The following is a 16141-nucleotide window of genomic DNA, read 5'->3' as shown; positions in this document are numbered from 1 at the left end:
AAAACAAAACAAACAAACAAACAAAAACAAAACAAAAAATAATGCAAAACAAAGTATTCAAGGGTGAAACACCACTACCTGACTCTGGAAAAGAGATCTGATTCAGTAACTTTGAGAGGGGTAATGCAGTGGACAAAAGATGACAGAAACGGGGAATAGACTTGGGTTCAAATAGAAGAGAATATACTGAACCCGCAAACCCAGTGAGTGGTTGGTGTGGCTACACTGCTTCACCTATTCTGCTGGCAAGTCCACCTGGAATGAACTAGGAGATGGTGGCTCCCTTCTCCTATTGACTTCTGTGACCTGATTTGGGTTACTGCACCTTTCTAGCCCCAAGGAGGTCAAGTCCATCCAAACGGTATAGAAGAGGGAACTAACAATGCTGATTGAACGTGTTTACACATTTGTTGCATTTTAACTAAAAATTTCCCTAAAAGTTTTTACCAATTTACACCCACTCACCAGAACGAAATAGTACTAATTATTTTATTATTTGCTAATTAGTAGTAAAAAATTAATACTCATTTTAATCACTGCTTCTTGGAACGTCAACCTTTTTTCCTTTTCCTGTTTAATAGCCATCTGTAATTTTAATTTGATACATTGTTTGTTTTTTATTCTTTACTTATTGTCTGCTGGGGTCTCAGAAATTTCCATCCTTTTTGATTTTTTAATGAACTGTTTACCTATCATTAAACTTTTGAAATACTGGTTTTATCTTTCCAACTTTTAATTGTCTTTTGAATTTGTTTAAAATATTCCTTTGTTGGAACCAGCAGTTAGCATAATGGCTATGTCGCTGGACTCCCATGTAGTCGACCGCGGTTCGCATCCCGGACCTGGTGGCTTAAAACTCACACCCGGCTTGTGTGCGTGCGAGCCCAAGATCCCGAGAGGAGAACGGAGGAGAAGGGATTGCGGCATGGCCATCCCCCCGTGGGGGGGGTGGGAGGGTGATTTCTCGTTTTCTGTCTCTCTGTCCCTCTCTGTCGGTCTGGCAAGCGCACGCGCCCTATAGCAAAAACCTCTCAAAAAAAAATTCCTTTGTTAAAAGCATTTGTAGTTGCAATATGGATGACCTCTCTTTCCTTTGTGATTTGTCATTTCTTGCAGTGCTTTTTTACTTAGAAAGACATTTCCCATCCAGAGACAAAATATTCACTTATTTTGAAAGTTTTTGGTTTGACTTTTAAATATTTCACTCTTTAATCCAAATTGGATTAGGATACAAAGTGAGGATCTTTCTCCCCCCCTCCCCTCAAAGAACCAGACAATTTTCCCAACACATTTTCTGGCACCGGACTAAATGACTACATGAAAGCGCTTGCCTCAAAGCAATGTGTACATCCGTCAGCTATTCATTGGTTCATTCATTTAGCTAATATTTATTCAATATGTAACTTATATCAGGCACTGTATTTCATGTTGAGAATACAATAAAGAGCCAAACAGACTAAATCCCTGCCCATAGAGCTTACATTCTATATAAGGAACGAACAATAAAGAAAATAAACAAGTTAATATATAAGGTAATATCAAGTGGGGAGGGGATTTATTAAGAAAATAAAATAAGGAGATAGAGAATTACCAAAATTTCACATTTTGCTTCAGATACTCTCCCTTCTATGAATAGTATAGATTGTATTCTATTGTAGTTAACTCCTCCCCACTTCCCTCCTTCCTCTTCATCTTCTTTCTTTACTTCTTCTCCTCTTCTTCTGATTAAATGTTGCTTGGAGTAGAGAGACTAGGACTTAGGACGTGTTCTTTTTAAAAAAGGACGGGGTTATGATAGTGCTGTAGAGGTCGGATAGAATAATTTCACTTTCACTGCTTCGTGTGTTCCACTGTGAACAGATGTTCTTGGATTGGGGATACAATAAGATAATGAGGCCACCCCCACTGCAGCTATATTTAGCCAACATTCAGGGAGTGACCTACATAAAATCTATAATAGATTTTAAATCATACCTGAGTTTAAAGAGGTACCCGGACTCATTCAGATGCCATATGCGGGTCAGACGTGAGCAGAGGGGAGGTGAGCAGGGAAAGCACTTGGAGGTCTTAGACCAGGGAGGCATCAAATTAGCACAGCGTGAAGACCCACTCCTGCCGCCAAGCCTTTGTTTAAGCTGGTCCCTTTGCCTGAAATAACCTTCTCCATATCCAGTGTCAGTCATCGATTTGTCCTCACGTTGCTGGTGCAAATCTTCCAGTCAATACTAATTCATGTCTCTCCACAGAATTTTATCAATGCTTCTCTTGGATTGTTTCAACAGCCTACCTTGTACAAGCTAGTTATAGTATGTGTTTTCCAGGTTGTGTCCACTTAAAATCCAACGAGAATGCCTGTGTTACCTCTTTAATCTCCAATTAGGCCAAACAGTAGCCTCTGCACATATAGCTGCTCAATAAATATACATCAAACTGAAATGAGGCTGGATTTTTTTGTTTTTGTTTTTGTTTTTCCATTTTGTCCCGTAGCTGGTTTGAGTCCAAGAGCAATATGGTTAAAAAAAACTTCCATACTCGCCGGGCACGTGTGCGTGTGTGCCCAAGATCCTGAGAGGAGAATGGAGAAGAGATTGCAGCGTGGCCATCCCCCCCTAGGGGGTGATTTCTTGCTTTCTGTCTCTCTGTCTCTCTCTGTCTGTCTGGTGAGCACACATGCCCTATAGCAAAAACCTCTCCAAAAAAAAAAAAATTTCATACTCTAGGGCTGGCTCACCCTAAAAAGGCCCAGAGCGATGATCTCTTGCACGATATTTCTGGGAACTAGCTGTTATTTTCACTTTACTGTCATTTCAACTCAATAAATCTAAGTAACATTTCCCCTAATCTATTACTGCTGTGTACTCCTACATTTCTGCTTGGGAGACCACTCTCCTTCCTAGTCCCACAGTTTAAAGCCCTACAGCCAACTTGGAAACACCCTTTCTTTCAACCGCCTCTAAACCCTATTCATTCTTTCTTCTTTCTCATGTATTCCAGGTAACACAGCCTGAAGTCTAAAGAGGGGAATGGATTTCCCTAGCCCAAGCTGCTTGTATATTACAAATTATGTCAGGATAATCTCTATTTTTAAAAAGAGAAATTTACTATAAATTTACACTTGGAAGATAGTAGTCACATAAATACTATTTAGGGAGAAAAACTGTCACAGCTGACTCTTGTCGCATGCAAAGAGTTTGTACGTTTTTCCTTTGTTTCTACTATAGGGTACGTTCACTTGCCAGAGAAAGAAAGAGAAAGGAAGAAATCACCCCCAGAGGGGATGAGTACACCACAATCCCTTCTTCTCCATTCTCCTCTCAGGATTTTGGGCATGCACACACACATTTCTGGAGAGATTTTCAAGCCATCGGGTCTGGGACTTGAACTGTGCACCTGGCCATGTGAGATACAGCACCTTAATCTCTATGCCATTTGTTGGTCCAGTTTATACACCTTTTATCTTTCTTGCCAATTAAATTATTTCCATTGTTTAAAAGAAACTTGAAATCTTTTTTTCTAGAACCGTATTTGAATATTTGCAACATTAAACCTCTTTCAGTTCTCACCTCTTTCTATTAAGAGAGGAAACTATGAAAAATAGAAACCGCCCTCTCCTCCTCTGTGGTGGAAATGCTGTTGCACAGCGTGAATTGCCATAATGATGGTAGCAGCAGGCAAGAGAAGCAGAGTTGAGGGGGGCGGTAGTGCTGCATTTCCTAAACCGGATGGCCTGTCCTTCAATAATCAGTTCTCTCAAAAGCACGAGGTGAGTGGTGTGTTTGGCCCTCCCCATCTCACAGACTTATTGAGAGAGCAAACGCAGCGATGAACGCAGAGTCACTTGTGGGCACTAGAAATCTCTACACAGAAAGGACAGCCACCACAATGACACATGGGAGCATTCGAGACAATCTTTTTGCTTTTACCTGGTAAATCTGCGTGGAAGGATTATTCACCGGCATATGTTCGTTTTCTCCTGTAGGAAGGAAGAGCTTTGTTCAGTCAGCACAATTCATTCTGGCCCTATCCTCTTCAGATACATGCAGAGAATAAGGGGACTTATGGGGTCCTATTTTTGTGCCTACATGACAAGAAAGCAGTGATTTAAGAGGAACAAAAAAATAAGCTGGCATAGGTTGTTTATATATTCACATCCTAATGACCAAACCATAACGCCTGTAGTCGGAGACGATGCTCCCAAGTGGGGACATTTCTCAACAAAATGAATGATTAGTAGTTACTAAATAGCCAGAAGGGAATGCCCAGTAAGTGTCTCCCTGCGGTTCCTGGGGCAGACTGAAGTTCACCTGAGGGCACAATTGTGTAGTCAGAAAGGCTGCTCTGTACCAGTATAGATCTCAAAGGGCCTGTATGAAATATTCTCCTACCCCTGCTCCGGCCCAGACTTCTGCCTTACTGTCACTGTCAAGATTAGCTAAGGGAATCTTGCTACCCTCCTTGACAGGAAGGCTGACAGAAGGAGATTGTCAATGAAGGATTCTGGGAAAGATGCAGAGAGAAAGAAAACAGTAACCTGGAGACTGGGGAACACTGGGCAAACATAAAGGAAGTAGGTCGTAACCATTTACAACCTAGAGAGAAAAATAGGTTGGCCTGAAATGTACCTTTCAGAACCACATTGGTTCATAATGTTCAGCTCATTGCTCGTGCGAATCACGCCATATATAGATAAAACTCCTGGTTGCAAATATGCGTTTGAGTAAAGGTATATATCATTCTCCCAACACATGCTGGTACAGGCAATTCCTCCTTAGAGGAACCAACCTCAGCATGTTAAGTTCATAAATAATGTACAGCCTCCGCCCAGAACTTACACACACAGATGGTTTGTGGTGATCAAAACTCCATACAAAAACTTGAGTAAAGATTATTTATCCCTTGGGGGCCAGGAGGTGGCTTGGTGGTTAAGGCACTGGACTCCTACATGGCTGACCACAGTTCAAGTTCTATACTCAACGGCTTTAAAAACATGCCCGGCATAGGTGCGTGTATGCCTAAAATCCCAAGAGGAGACTGGAAGAGAAGGGATTGTGGCATGGCTGACTATTCCACCTGGTCATTTCTCACTTTTCCTCTCTCTGTCTAAGCACACGTGCCCTACAGCAAACCCCCCCACCCCGAAAAAAAAAAAAAAGGCTACTTATCCCATTTTTGTGTTATGTCCCAACAGCCTGGTACAAGAGGAAGAATCTGGATTTGCGAATGAAGACCAAGAACAGAGACCTGCCTTTGACACTTTGTAGTTGCAGCCTGACTGTCCTGTGACTGTTTCCTTATCTGTAAGCTGGGGCTAATACAGAATCCATTTCTGCATGGCTGCTTCTCAACTGTAAAGATTAAAAAAGAAAGCACGTATGTAATATATATATATATATATATATATATATTAGATATATAGATATAGGTATAAATATAGATATGGAATTTCCTATTTTCCACACCAGGTCTGTGTTCTTCATAGTCATTGTATGATGACAGAGAAGAATGGTGAAGTTAGCAAAACTGTCATGATTTGAGACAGTGACAAAACAAGACTAAAACTTTGAATCCTCATGCCTGAAGCAAGACAGGAGAAGTCTGACCTTGCTTTGTTTTGGTTTTTTCCATGGTGCCTGTTGCGTCTCTCCTCCAGCTTACTCTTCAACATCGCATTGTCATTGTTCTGGATCAGGCCACCTCCTCTTCCCTGCACCTGCCAATTGAAATCAAGAGAAAGGGAGAGCAGGTAGAACTGGTGAAGAAATTGGACTTACTTTATATGTTAACCTAAAAAAGAATGAAGTAGAGGTCAGCAGGTAGCGTGGTGGTTAAGGCACTGGACTCCCACGTGGCTGACTGCAGTTTGAGTCCTGGAGCTGTGGATTGTTTTCTCGCTCTCCCTCTCTCTCTTTCTCTCTGTTTCACTCTGGTGAGCACGTGTACCCTATCGTAAATTAAATAATAATAATAATAATGATGATGATGATGATAAATAATTCTTTTAAAAGATGAAATAGACACAGCTTAAGGTACATGCTATACAAGAGTAAAAATAGTAACTTGAGTGAATATATAGATTAAATCTTATAGGTAAATATTTTGTGAATAAGTATGAAATTTATTGCTTAAAATTATGGCAGATTTTGGGGGCCAGCAGGTAGCATGGTGCTTAAAGGCATTGGACTCCCATAGGCCAACTGCGTTTCAAGTCTTGGACCTGGTGGCTTGCTTTTCACATTCCCTCTCTCTCTCTCTTTCTGGTCAAATTGAAAAATAATAAAAAATAATAATAAATAAAAGTAAATTAAGATAATTCTTTAGGGAACCAACAGTTAGTGTAATGGCTATGTCGCTGGATTCCCATGTAGTTGACCGCAGTTCGCGTCCCGGACCCGGTGGCTTAGAACTCACACTGGGCGCGTGTGCGTGCGTGCCCAAGATCCCGAGAGGAGAACGGAGGAGAAGGGATTGCGGCGTGACCATCCCCCCTGGGGGGTGATTTATTGCTTTCTATCTCTCTGTCTCTCTCTGTCTGTCTGGCAAGCACATGTGCCCTATAGCGAAAACCTCTCTCTCAAAAAAAAAAAAGAAAAGATAATTCTTTAAAGAATTATGGTATGTTTTAATATAGTGAAAACCTCTCTCTCAAAAAAAAAAAAAGAAAAGATAATTCTTTAAAGAATTATGGCAGGTTTTAATATGCTACATTCCTTTAGTTTTCTTTTCTTTTCTTTACTTTTTTTTTTTTTTTGAGACGTTTTTGCTATAGGGCGCGTGTGCTTGCCAGAAAGACAGAGAGAGACAGAGAGATAGAAAGCAATAAATCACCCCCCAGGGGGGATGGCCATGCCACAATCCCTTCTCCTCCATTCTCCTCTTGGGATCTTGGACACACATACACATGCGCCCAGCGTGAGTTTAAGCCACCGGGTCCGGGACTCGAACTGCAGTCGATTACATGGGAATTCAGTGACATGGCCATTACGCTAACTGCTGGTCCCAATATGCTACATTCTTTTTTGAGCAAATCAATTAGTTTAGATCTACTGATTTTATTAGCAGATTATAGCTTAAAGAAATTATCTTTTTTTTTTTTCCAGTTTTGCTGTAGGATTCATACATTTTCTGGAGAGAGATAGAGATAGAGAAATACAGAAAGAGGGAGGGAAAGTGAGACATCACCTCCCAGGGCAGATGGCCATGCGTCAATCCCTCTCCCTCCATTATCCTCTTAGGATTCTGGGTATGCGTGCACACACATCTGGACTGCTTTTCAAGCCTCCAAGTCCAGGACTCAAACCGCAAAGTTGGTCATGCAAGATCCAGTTGCCTTAACTACCACACCACTGGCTGGTTCAGAAATTATTATTTTATTTATTTAATTTTTTTGAGAGAGATTCTTGCTATAAGGCACATGCACTTGCCAGAGATACATAGAGAGAGAGCAAAAAATAACCCCTTGGGGGGATGACCATGCTACAAACCCTTCTTCTCCATTCTCCTCCTGGAATTGTGGGGATGCATGCACATATGCCCGGTGTGAGTTTCAAGCCTCCGGGTTCAGGATTTGAACCACAGTCAGCCATGTGGGAGTCCAGTGCCTTAACCACTATATCACCTGCTGGCCTCAGAAATTATCTTAAGAAGAAAAACTTTAAGCAAATATGAAGGCTAATGCACTTATTTCTGTTGCATTCCTTGATAGCCTTGTCCCAACTTGCAGCACCTGGGAGACTCGTCTACACTCAGGAGGTGCTGACCAAATGTGGTCTACCTGTCCTGACCATTACACATGAAGCCGCAGGCCTGAATTCAAGTTAATAAACAGTGTTGTGGATACATCGTGTTGTGGACATGGGCCCTCTTTCAGCCAGCCAGCACGTTAACTCTTTCCTATATCTTGGGAATTCTCCTGCCATATAAGGTTTGATTAGATGCTTCCTACTACAGAGTTTAAAGTGTCAGGGTTGGGGCCAGTGGGTGACATGGTGGTTAAGGGCACTGGACCTGACCTGGTGGCTTGTTTTCTCACTGCCCCCCGCCTCTCTCTCTGTCACTCTGTCCCTTTCTGGTCAAATTAAAAACAAACAAATAAAAAAAATTTAAATAAAATATTAAAAAAAATAAAAAAGGAAAAGTGTGAGGGTCTCCTAGCATCCCTTTCAGCTAAAGTATGTTGGACACATGATGTAGGACATGCCATAAATGTGACAATTGTCACTGGTGACTGCACAAAGATTCCCTAAGGCAGGTATGTGAGATATGCTCTCTACCTTCTAAGAAACAGTTACTAAACAGCAGTGGGAGCAAGATTAGTCGTGGTGACCATTATCAGGTAAAGTTTAGGAAATTCGAGCTACTGTGTATGGTCTTTTCCTCGCCAGAACAGTTGTACTGTGTGATATCGGGCACCACTCCTGGCCACGTAACCCCAAGCTTGGTTCTCCGGTCTTCCAGCCATGCCACGAACTGCCCATTTCTTTTGACAAATTCCTTTGCTACATAAATCAGCCAGAATAATTTTTGGCTGCTTGCAACTGAGAAATCTTATTGAAACAATCACGGTATATTACTCTATCCAAGACTGAGAAAACATAAGTTTAACCTGTGTTCATCACCTTAAAAAAGACAAAGCTAATCTATAGGGACAAAATGCAGGTCAACGATTGCCTAAGGCAGGAAGCGGTGGTGGGGAGATGGTTGAAGAGAGGCACAGGGAAATTTTTAGGGTGATGGAAATGTTTTATTATTTAACTGTGGTATACAGGTGCATAAATTTTTCAAAACTCACGCCGGGTGCGTGTGTGTGCGTGCCCAAGATCCCGAGAGGAGAATGGAGAAGGGATTGCAGCGTGGCCATCCCCCCTGGGGGGTGATTTCTCGCTTTCTGTCTCTCTGTCTCTCTCTGTCTGTCTGGCGAGCACACACGCCCTATAGCAAAAACCTCTCCAAAAAAAAAAGAAAAAAAAAACAAAACTCACACTGGACATACGTGCGTGTGTGCCTAAAATCCTGAGAAGAGAATGGAGAAGGGATTGCAGTGTGGCCATCCTCCCTAGGAGGTGATTCTCTCGTTCTGTCTCTCCAGTAAGCACCCTATAGCAGAAATCTCTCTAAAATACTACTACTACTACTACTAATAATAATGCAGTTTTATTTATTCCATGATTTTGGAGGTACAAGGTCAAGGGTCATACCTGGTGAGAAACAACTTGCTGGTGGGAGAGCTCTGCATAGTCTCAAGATGGCGTAGGGACTCATATGGTGAGAGCAAGAATAACTGTCTGTGACCAGGAGTCTCTGCTCTGATCTTGTTCCTTCTCTTTATAAACTCACCAGTATTAGATGATGGGGGCCCTACCATGATGACTCTATCTAATCTTGATCACTTTCCAAAGTCTCTACTTCTTAACCCTCTTAATAGTCAGATTAAGTTTCCACCCTTTTGATACTACTGCAGCCAAATTTCACACATGAATTTGGAGTGACATATTCAAACCATAGTATTTCACCCTGGCTCCCAAAATGCATGTCCTTCTCATATACAAAATAGATCCACTTCATCCCAATGTTCCCAAATTCTTCATTTGTCCCAACACCAATTCAAAAGGCCAAAGTCCAGCTGTGAGCATGTGAAATTAAGACTCATTGCATTCTTTCATGCCAGCAGGTGGCATGGTGGTTAAGACATTGGACTCCCACATGGCTAACTGCATTTCAATGCCTGGACCTCATGGCTTGCTTTCTCATTTTTCCTCTTTCTCTCTGTCTCTATCTAATAAGCATTCATGCCCTGTAGCAAATTAAACAATAAATAAATAAAATATTCTTTAAAAAAAATGCAACAGTGAGACAAGCACAGTGTAAACATTCAATTCCACAAGAAGAATGAAGTCACAGGCCCTAAGCAAGTCCCAAACTCAGGAGGACAGATGTTAAATCTTGAACCTTGAGAAGGATCTTTCATTGTGGGTGCCAACTCCTGGACACACTGGTGTGGGGTTTGGGCCCCCAAAGCACCAGACAACTTCGACCCCACAGTTTCAGGGCTTAGTACATGCTGAAGTTCTCATGGTTTGGAGTCTTGTGCCTGCAATTCTCCTACGTTGGTGTTGCAGGCTGGTTGCTCTAAGAGTTCTGGGGTCTCAAGGGTGTTCTCATCCTTATGGTTTCATTCAGCATTGCCTTGGTGGGGACTCTCTGTGGCAGTTCCAGCCCCACATGTCTTCTTTGCATTACCCTAGTAGGGGCTTTCTGAGGTAGCTCTGCCCCCGTGATAAGTTTCCACCTGGGCCCCCAGGTTGTCTGAGATACCCTTTGAAATCTAGGTGGAAGCTGCCACACCTCCACAGATCTTGAATTCTGCAAGCCTACAGAATCACCTCCACATGTGCTCTGCCAACGTGCACTGCTTATGTGCTCTGAAACTACAGTGGAGCAACAGCTGCCAAGAGTGGGTTAAGTCACAGCTGGGAACATGTGAATCATGTCAGTGGCAGAAGAGCATTCATTGGGATGTGGAGAGCAGAGGTCCAAGGCAGCCCTGGTCAGTAAACCGTGGAGAGTGCCCCAGCCTCACCCCCTGAAACTATTCTGCTCTCCTATACCTCTGGACCTATTATGGGAGGGATAGTCTTGAAGATCTCTGAAATGCCTTTGGAGCCTTCCTTCCTTTGTCTTAACATATAAAGCACCTGGCTCCCTTTCATCCACGCTAAAGAAATGCATATACTGTTGTTTGGCCACAATCCCCAATCTCTCTTGAACATGTCATTACACTTTTTTATATAAACAGGCTATGAATTTTCCAGTTTTTCTGCTCTGCTTTCCTTTTAATGATCAATTCTATCTTTAAGTTATCCCTTTGCTCTCTCATTTCATCATGAACTGTTAAAAGTAACTGTGCAGGGGCCAGTAGGTGGCATAGTAGTTAAGACACTGGACTCCTACATGGTCAACTGCAGTTTGAGGCCTAGACCCAGTGACTTGAAAATCACACCAGGTGCCTGGGCATATATGTCCAGAACAGGGTAGAAGGAATTACAGCATGGCCATCCTCCTTTGGGGATGATTTCTCACTTTCCCTCTCTCTCTCTCTTTCTTTTTGGTAAGTGCCCACACTCTATTACAAAAACCTTTAAAAAATGTAGATCTTTCTATATTTTGCTTAGAAAGTTCTTTCATCAAATACTCACTCTTGAATTCAGCATCTGCAAAGTTGTCCTATGGCTTTAGACATTTAGACTTTGCATGGTCACAATACAACCAAGGGTTTTGCAACAGTGAAGATGATCTGGTCTCCAATTTCCAATAAGATAGTACTAGTTTTCAGGACCAGCAGATGGCACAATAGCTACGTCGCTGGACTCCCATGTAGCCAACTGCAGTTTGAGTCCTGGACCTGGTGGCTTAAACTCATGCCAGGTGCATGTGCATGTGTGCCCAAGATCCCGAGAAGAGAGTGGAGGAGAAGGGATTGTGACATGGCCATTCCCCCTGGGGGATGATTTCTCACTTTCTGTCTCTCTGTCTCTCTCTGTCTTTCTAGTGAACACACACAAAAAAAAAACATTAAAAAAAACCCCTCATAAAAAAAAAAAAAAAAAAAAAAGATAGTACTAGTTTTTACCTGAGATCATCTGAGAATGATTTTTACTACCCTATTTCTATCATCACTCTGGTCACTACTCCTTAACAGATCTTAAAAATTGCCAAACTTGGGGCCAGCAGGTGACATGGTGGTTAAGGCACTGGACTCCCATGCCCATGTGGCTGACCATGGTTCAGGTTCTGGTTCTGGTGGCTTGCTTTCTCAGTTTCTCTCTCTCTTTAGTGAGCACATGTGCCCTATAGAAAAATTTAAAAATAGTAATAATAGCTCTTCTGTTCTCCGCCATTGTGGTATGTACGCGCCACTTGATTCTTCACCATGTCTTCTCATGAGACTTTCAGAATCAAGTGGTTATTTGGCCAAAAAACAGAAGCAAAATAGTCCCATTCCCCAGTGGATTTGAATGAAAGCTGGTAATAAAATCAGGTACAACCCCAAGAGGAGACACTGGAGAAGAACCAAGCTGAGTCTCTAAGGAACTGGACAGGATATGGCCCACATATTTATGCTGTACCAAGGTCACCATAGTCACATCAAGCTGAAAATGGTCACCTGGGGATGTTTTAGTAGAAAAAAATGATGCTTCACTTTATTTCTAAGTTCTGCATTGGTAGGTTGGTTCAGTAATAAATATGTGAGACCTCCTGTTTGAAACAATAGTAATAATAACATAGAAAATTGAATAGATAATCTTTTTTTTAAAAAAATTCCAAACTTCTCAATTTCTGAACCCTCACCAGCCTCTAAGATTTTTCTTTTTCTTTCTTTTTTTTTTTTTCTGTTTTTTATTTAAGAGAGATCTTTGCTATAGGCTGTGGGTGCATTTTAGGGAACCAGAAAGCAAGAAATCACCCCTCCCCATCCCAGGGGGGATGGCCATATCACAATCCCTTCTCCTCCATTCTCCTCTTGGGATTCTGGGCACTAATACACACACACCCGGCATGAGTCAAGTCACTGAGTCTGGGACTCTAACCACGGTTGGCCATGCAGGAGTTCAGTGCCTTAACCACAACACCACCTACTGGCGCCATAATCTAAGATTTTTCAAGCCTGCTCCTCCAAACTCTTCTAGCCTTTGCTCATCACCCAGTTCCAAAGCTACTTGTACATTTTCAGGTATTTATGATTAATAATAATTCACTCCTTGGTACCAATTTTCTGTTTTACCATTCTCTATTGCTGATAACAGAATACCATAGATTAAGTCATTTATAAATGAATGGAAGTTTATGTAGCTTACAGTTATGGTGACCCAAAGTGGCCCCATCTGGTGAGGGTCTGCTTGCTGGTGAGTGGCTCTCTGAAGGGTCCTGAGGTGGCACAGAATATCACATGGTGAGAGGACAAGATGACTGTGTCTATTTTCCTGTGTCTCTGCTGTAGTTTCGTTCCCTCTCCTTATAAAGTTAATAGTATTCAATCTTGGGGGCTGACCCTGACGACCTTATCTAGCGTTTATCACCTCCCAAAGGTTTTACCTCTAAAACCCATGGTCAGATTAAGTTTCTACCGTATTAATATTGTCACACAAATTTCAACACATGAATTTGGGGAAGGACACAGTCAAACCATAGCACTCAAAAAAATTGACTTAAAACTTTTCATTCAGATACTGAGGTCTGTAAAGCAAAATAAGTTGGCATAGATTAAAAAAACAAATCAGCATTGGCGAAGTGGTTAAGGTGCCGGACTCCCACATGGCCAACCATGGTACAAGTCCAGGACTTAGTGAATTGAGAATCACACCAGGCATGTCTGTGTCCATGTATGCCCAAAATCCAGAGAGAGTAGTGGAGTAGCAGGGATTGCAGAGTGGCCACCCCCCTGGTGGGGGGTAATGTCTCACTTTCTCTCTGTCTTTCTCTGTCTCTTTAGTAAGCACACATGCCTTATAACAAAAAATCTCTCTATAAAAATAAACATGTATTGGTGAACAGCTACTTAGTGATAACTGAGGAATATGAAGAAAGGCCCAAGTCAAGGCCATGTGCTGCTTGGAATCTGACATTATGTCAATGTAGGGCATCTTCCCTAGCTATCCTGAATCTCTTTTCATAGCCATGCAAGCATTATTAAGATGAAAACTTCCTGTTCTGTGGCAATCACTCATTTACTTGATATCTGAACCATTCCATGATGAACATAATTAAATTATAAATGGTAGAACCAAAAAGACCCTGAGAAAATTAATTCATCTAATGTCTTCATTTTTTTAGGGAGGTAACTGAGGCCTGAAGAGTAGAAGAGAAGTGATCTGATCAAAGCCACACAGCTTTGAAAATATTGTTAGAAGTGATTTCTATTACTATGTGGAGGAAAAAAAGTCTTTAAATATGTAAAGTCATGTTTTTATGAATAGTTGATTCCTGAGGATTTTGTTAATCTATAACTAATTGAAAACAAACATGCAAAAAAAAATCCACACATCATAGGTCAAATAAAAATTTACATATGTCTAGACTAGTACACCATCAGATTCACATATGTATATATGACCACCGATTTCAAGACATAATAAAACGTATGAGGATTATAGAGAGTGCATTAGACATTTCACTTTAGTTAATTACAAAAGTGAAACTACATTGGAGAACATTTTTAAAGTTTGAAAGGGAAAATCAATTTTAACGCCTCTACTTCAACAACCCTCTTCATCATTTGCAGTGCTTATCCATTATTTTTCTCTGGAATAGTTCATTCAATTATTAATGGAGCCTACCCAAAATTTTGTATCTTCTTTTCCATTTATGCTGTAGCACAAGGATTTTGTTTGTTTGTTTGAGAGAGATTTTTGCCACAGGGTGCCTGCACTTGCCAGAGAGACAGAAAGTGAGAAATCACCCTCCAGGGGTGATTTGGCCACACTGCAATCCGTTCTCCTCCGTTCTCCTCTTGGGATTTTGGGCATGCACATACATGCACCCAGCATGAGTTTTAAGCCTCCAGGTCTGGGACTCAAACTGTGGTCAACTCTGTGGGAGTCCAGCGATGTTACCCTTGCGCCATCTGCTGGTCCCATAGCACGAGAATTTTACTTCCTTTAAAAATGTGGTCACGGGAACCAGCAGTTAGCGTAATGGCTATGTCGCTGGACTCCCACGTAGTCGACCACGGTTCATGTCCGGACCCGGTGGCTTAAAACTCACGCCGGGCACGTGTGCGTGCATGCCCAAGATCCCGAGAGGAGAATGGAGGAGAAGGGACTGCGGCGTGACCATCCCCCCTGGGGGGTGATTTCTCGCTTTCTGTCTCTATGTCTCTGTCTGTCTGGCGAGCGCACGCACCCTACAGTGAAAATCTCTCCAAAAAAAAAAAAAAATGTGGTCACTGGGGCCAGCAGGTGGAGTTGTGGTTAAGACACTGGACTCCCACATGGCCAATCACAGTTCAAGTTCCAGCTCTAGTGGCTTAAAACTCATACCAAGTGTCTGTGCATGCATGCCCCAAATCCTGGAAGAATGGAAGAGAAGGGATTGCAGTGTGGTCATGCCCCCTACGAGTGATTTCTCACTTTCCCTCTTATGTCTCTTTCTTTCTCCCCAGCAAGTACAAATGCCCAATGGCAAAAACCTTTTTAAAAAAAGATCATTATCTGAATAACAATGTAATAATGAATTACAGGGTTTTTTTGTGGCCATTTTTTTTTTTTTTGGGAGAGGTTTTTGCTATAGGGCGCGTGCGCTTGCCAGACAGACAGAGAGAGACATAGAGACAGAAAGCGAGAAATCATCCCCCGGGGGAATGGTCACGCCTCAATCCCTTCTCCTCCATTCTCCTCTCGGGATCCTGGGCACGCACGCACACGCGCCCAGCGTGAGTTCTAAGCCACCAGGTCCAGGACACGAACCGCGGTCGACTACATGGGAGTCCAATGACATAGCCATTACGCTAACTGCTGGTTCCCATTGTGGCCATTTTTAAAAAGAATTATTCATTTTAAATTTTACTTATACATTCATTTGTTGACAGAGAGAGAGATAGGGAAAATGAGAAAGCAAGCCACTAGGTCTGGTATTCAAACTGTGTTCAGCCATATGGGAGTGTCCAGCACCTTAACCACCATGCCACCTGCTGGTACCAGTGACCATTTATTTTTCTAAAAAAGCATTTATTTACCTATTTATTGTGATTTTCAAGCTACCAGGTCTGAGACCTGAACCATGGTCAGCCATGTGGGAATCCAGCACCTTAATCATCACACCACCTGCTGGCCCTTATTGTGGGCATTTAAGCAGAGAGTACAAGTGTTCCAATGCAGTCCCAACGATGCTATAAATCACTGGTATTCTTCCATTCTTTCCACTATGCTTATATACTCACATGTAAGTATGTAAGACCATTTGGTCCTGGTGCCTTTAAAATAAAAGTGGACATGGGTTGACCCTGTAGCACAGTATTTGAGTGTTGTGTTTAGGGAGCTGGATCTTACTTGGCTAACCACAGTTTGAGTCTTGCCCTTGGTGGCCTGAGGAGCAAACCAGTGCATGTTTATGCACACCCCAAATCCTGAAGGGATGGAGAACTGGAGGA

At 42.1% G+C, this 16141-nt stretch overlaps 1 protein-coding gene across 1 annotated transcript in view; it reads right to left on the bottom strand.

Annotated features, from left to right (window-relative positions):
- The window catches only part of ARHGEF33 (Rho guanine nucleotide exchange factor 33), a 57526-nt gene extending 51901 nt beyond the window's left edge, over window positions 1-5625 (bottom strand). Inside the window, exons 1-2 of the mRNA XM_006151382.3 lie at window positions 5601-5625; window positions 3924-3973 (exon numbers count right to left, since the gene is read on the bottom strand). Coding sequence (XP_006151444.1) covers window positions 3924-3973; window positions 5601-5625 — 75 coding nt within the window. The remainder of the gene's footprint in view (window positions 1-3923; window positions 3974-5600) is intronic.
- Between the last annotated feature and the right edge of the window lie 10516 nt (window positions 5626-16141).

Source organism: Tupaia chinensis, unplaced genomic scaffold, assembly GCF_000334495.1.
Source record: "Tupaia chinensis unplaced genomic scaffold, TupChi_1.0 Scaffold000317_1, whole genome shotgun sequence".
NCBI lineage: Eukaryota > Metazoa > Chordata > Mammalia > Scandentia > Tupaiidae > Tupaia > Tupaia belangeri.
This window is presented reverse-complemented; position numbering and strand designations above follow the sequence as displayed.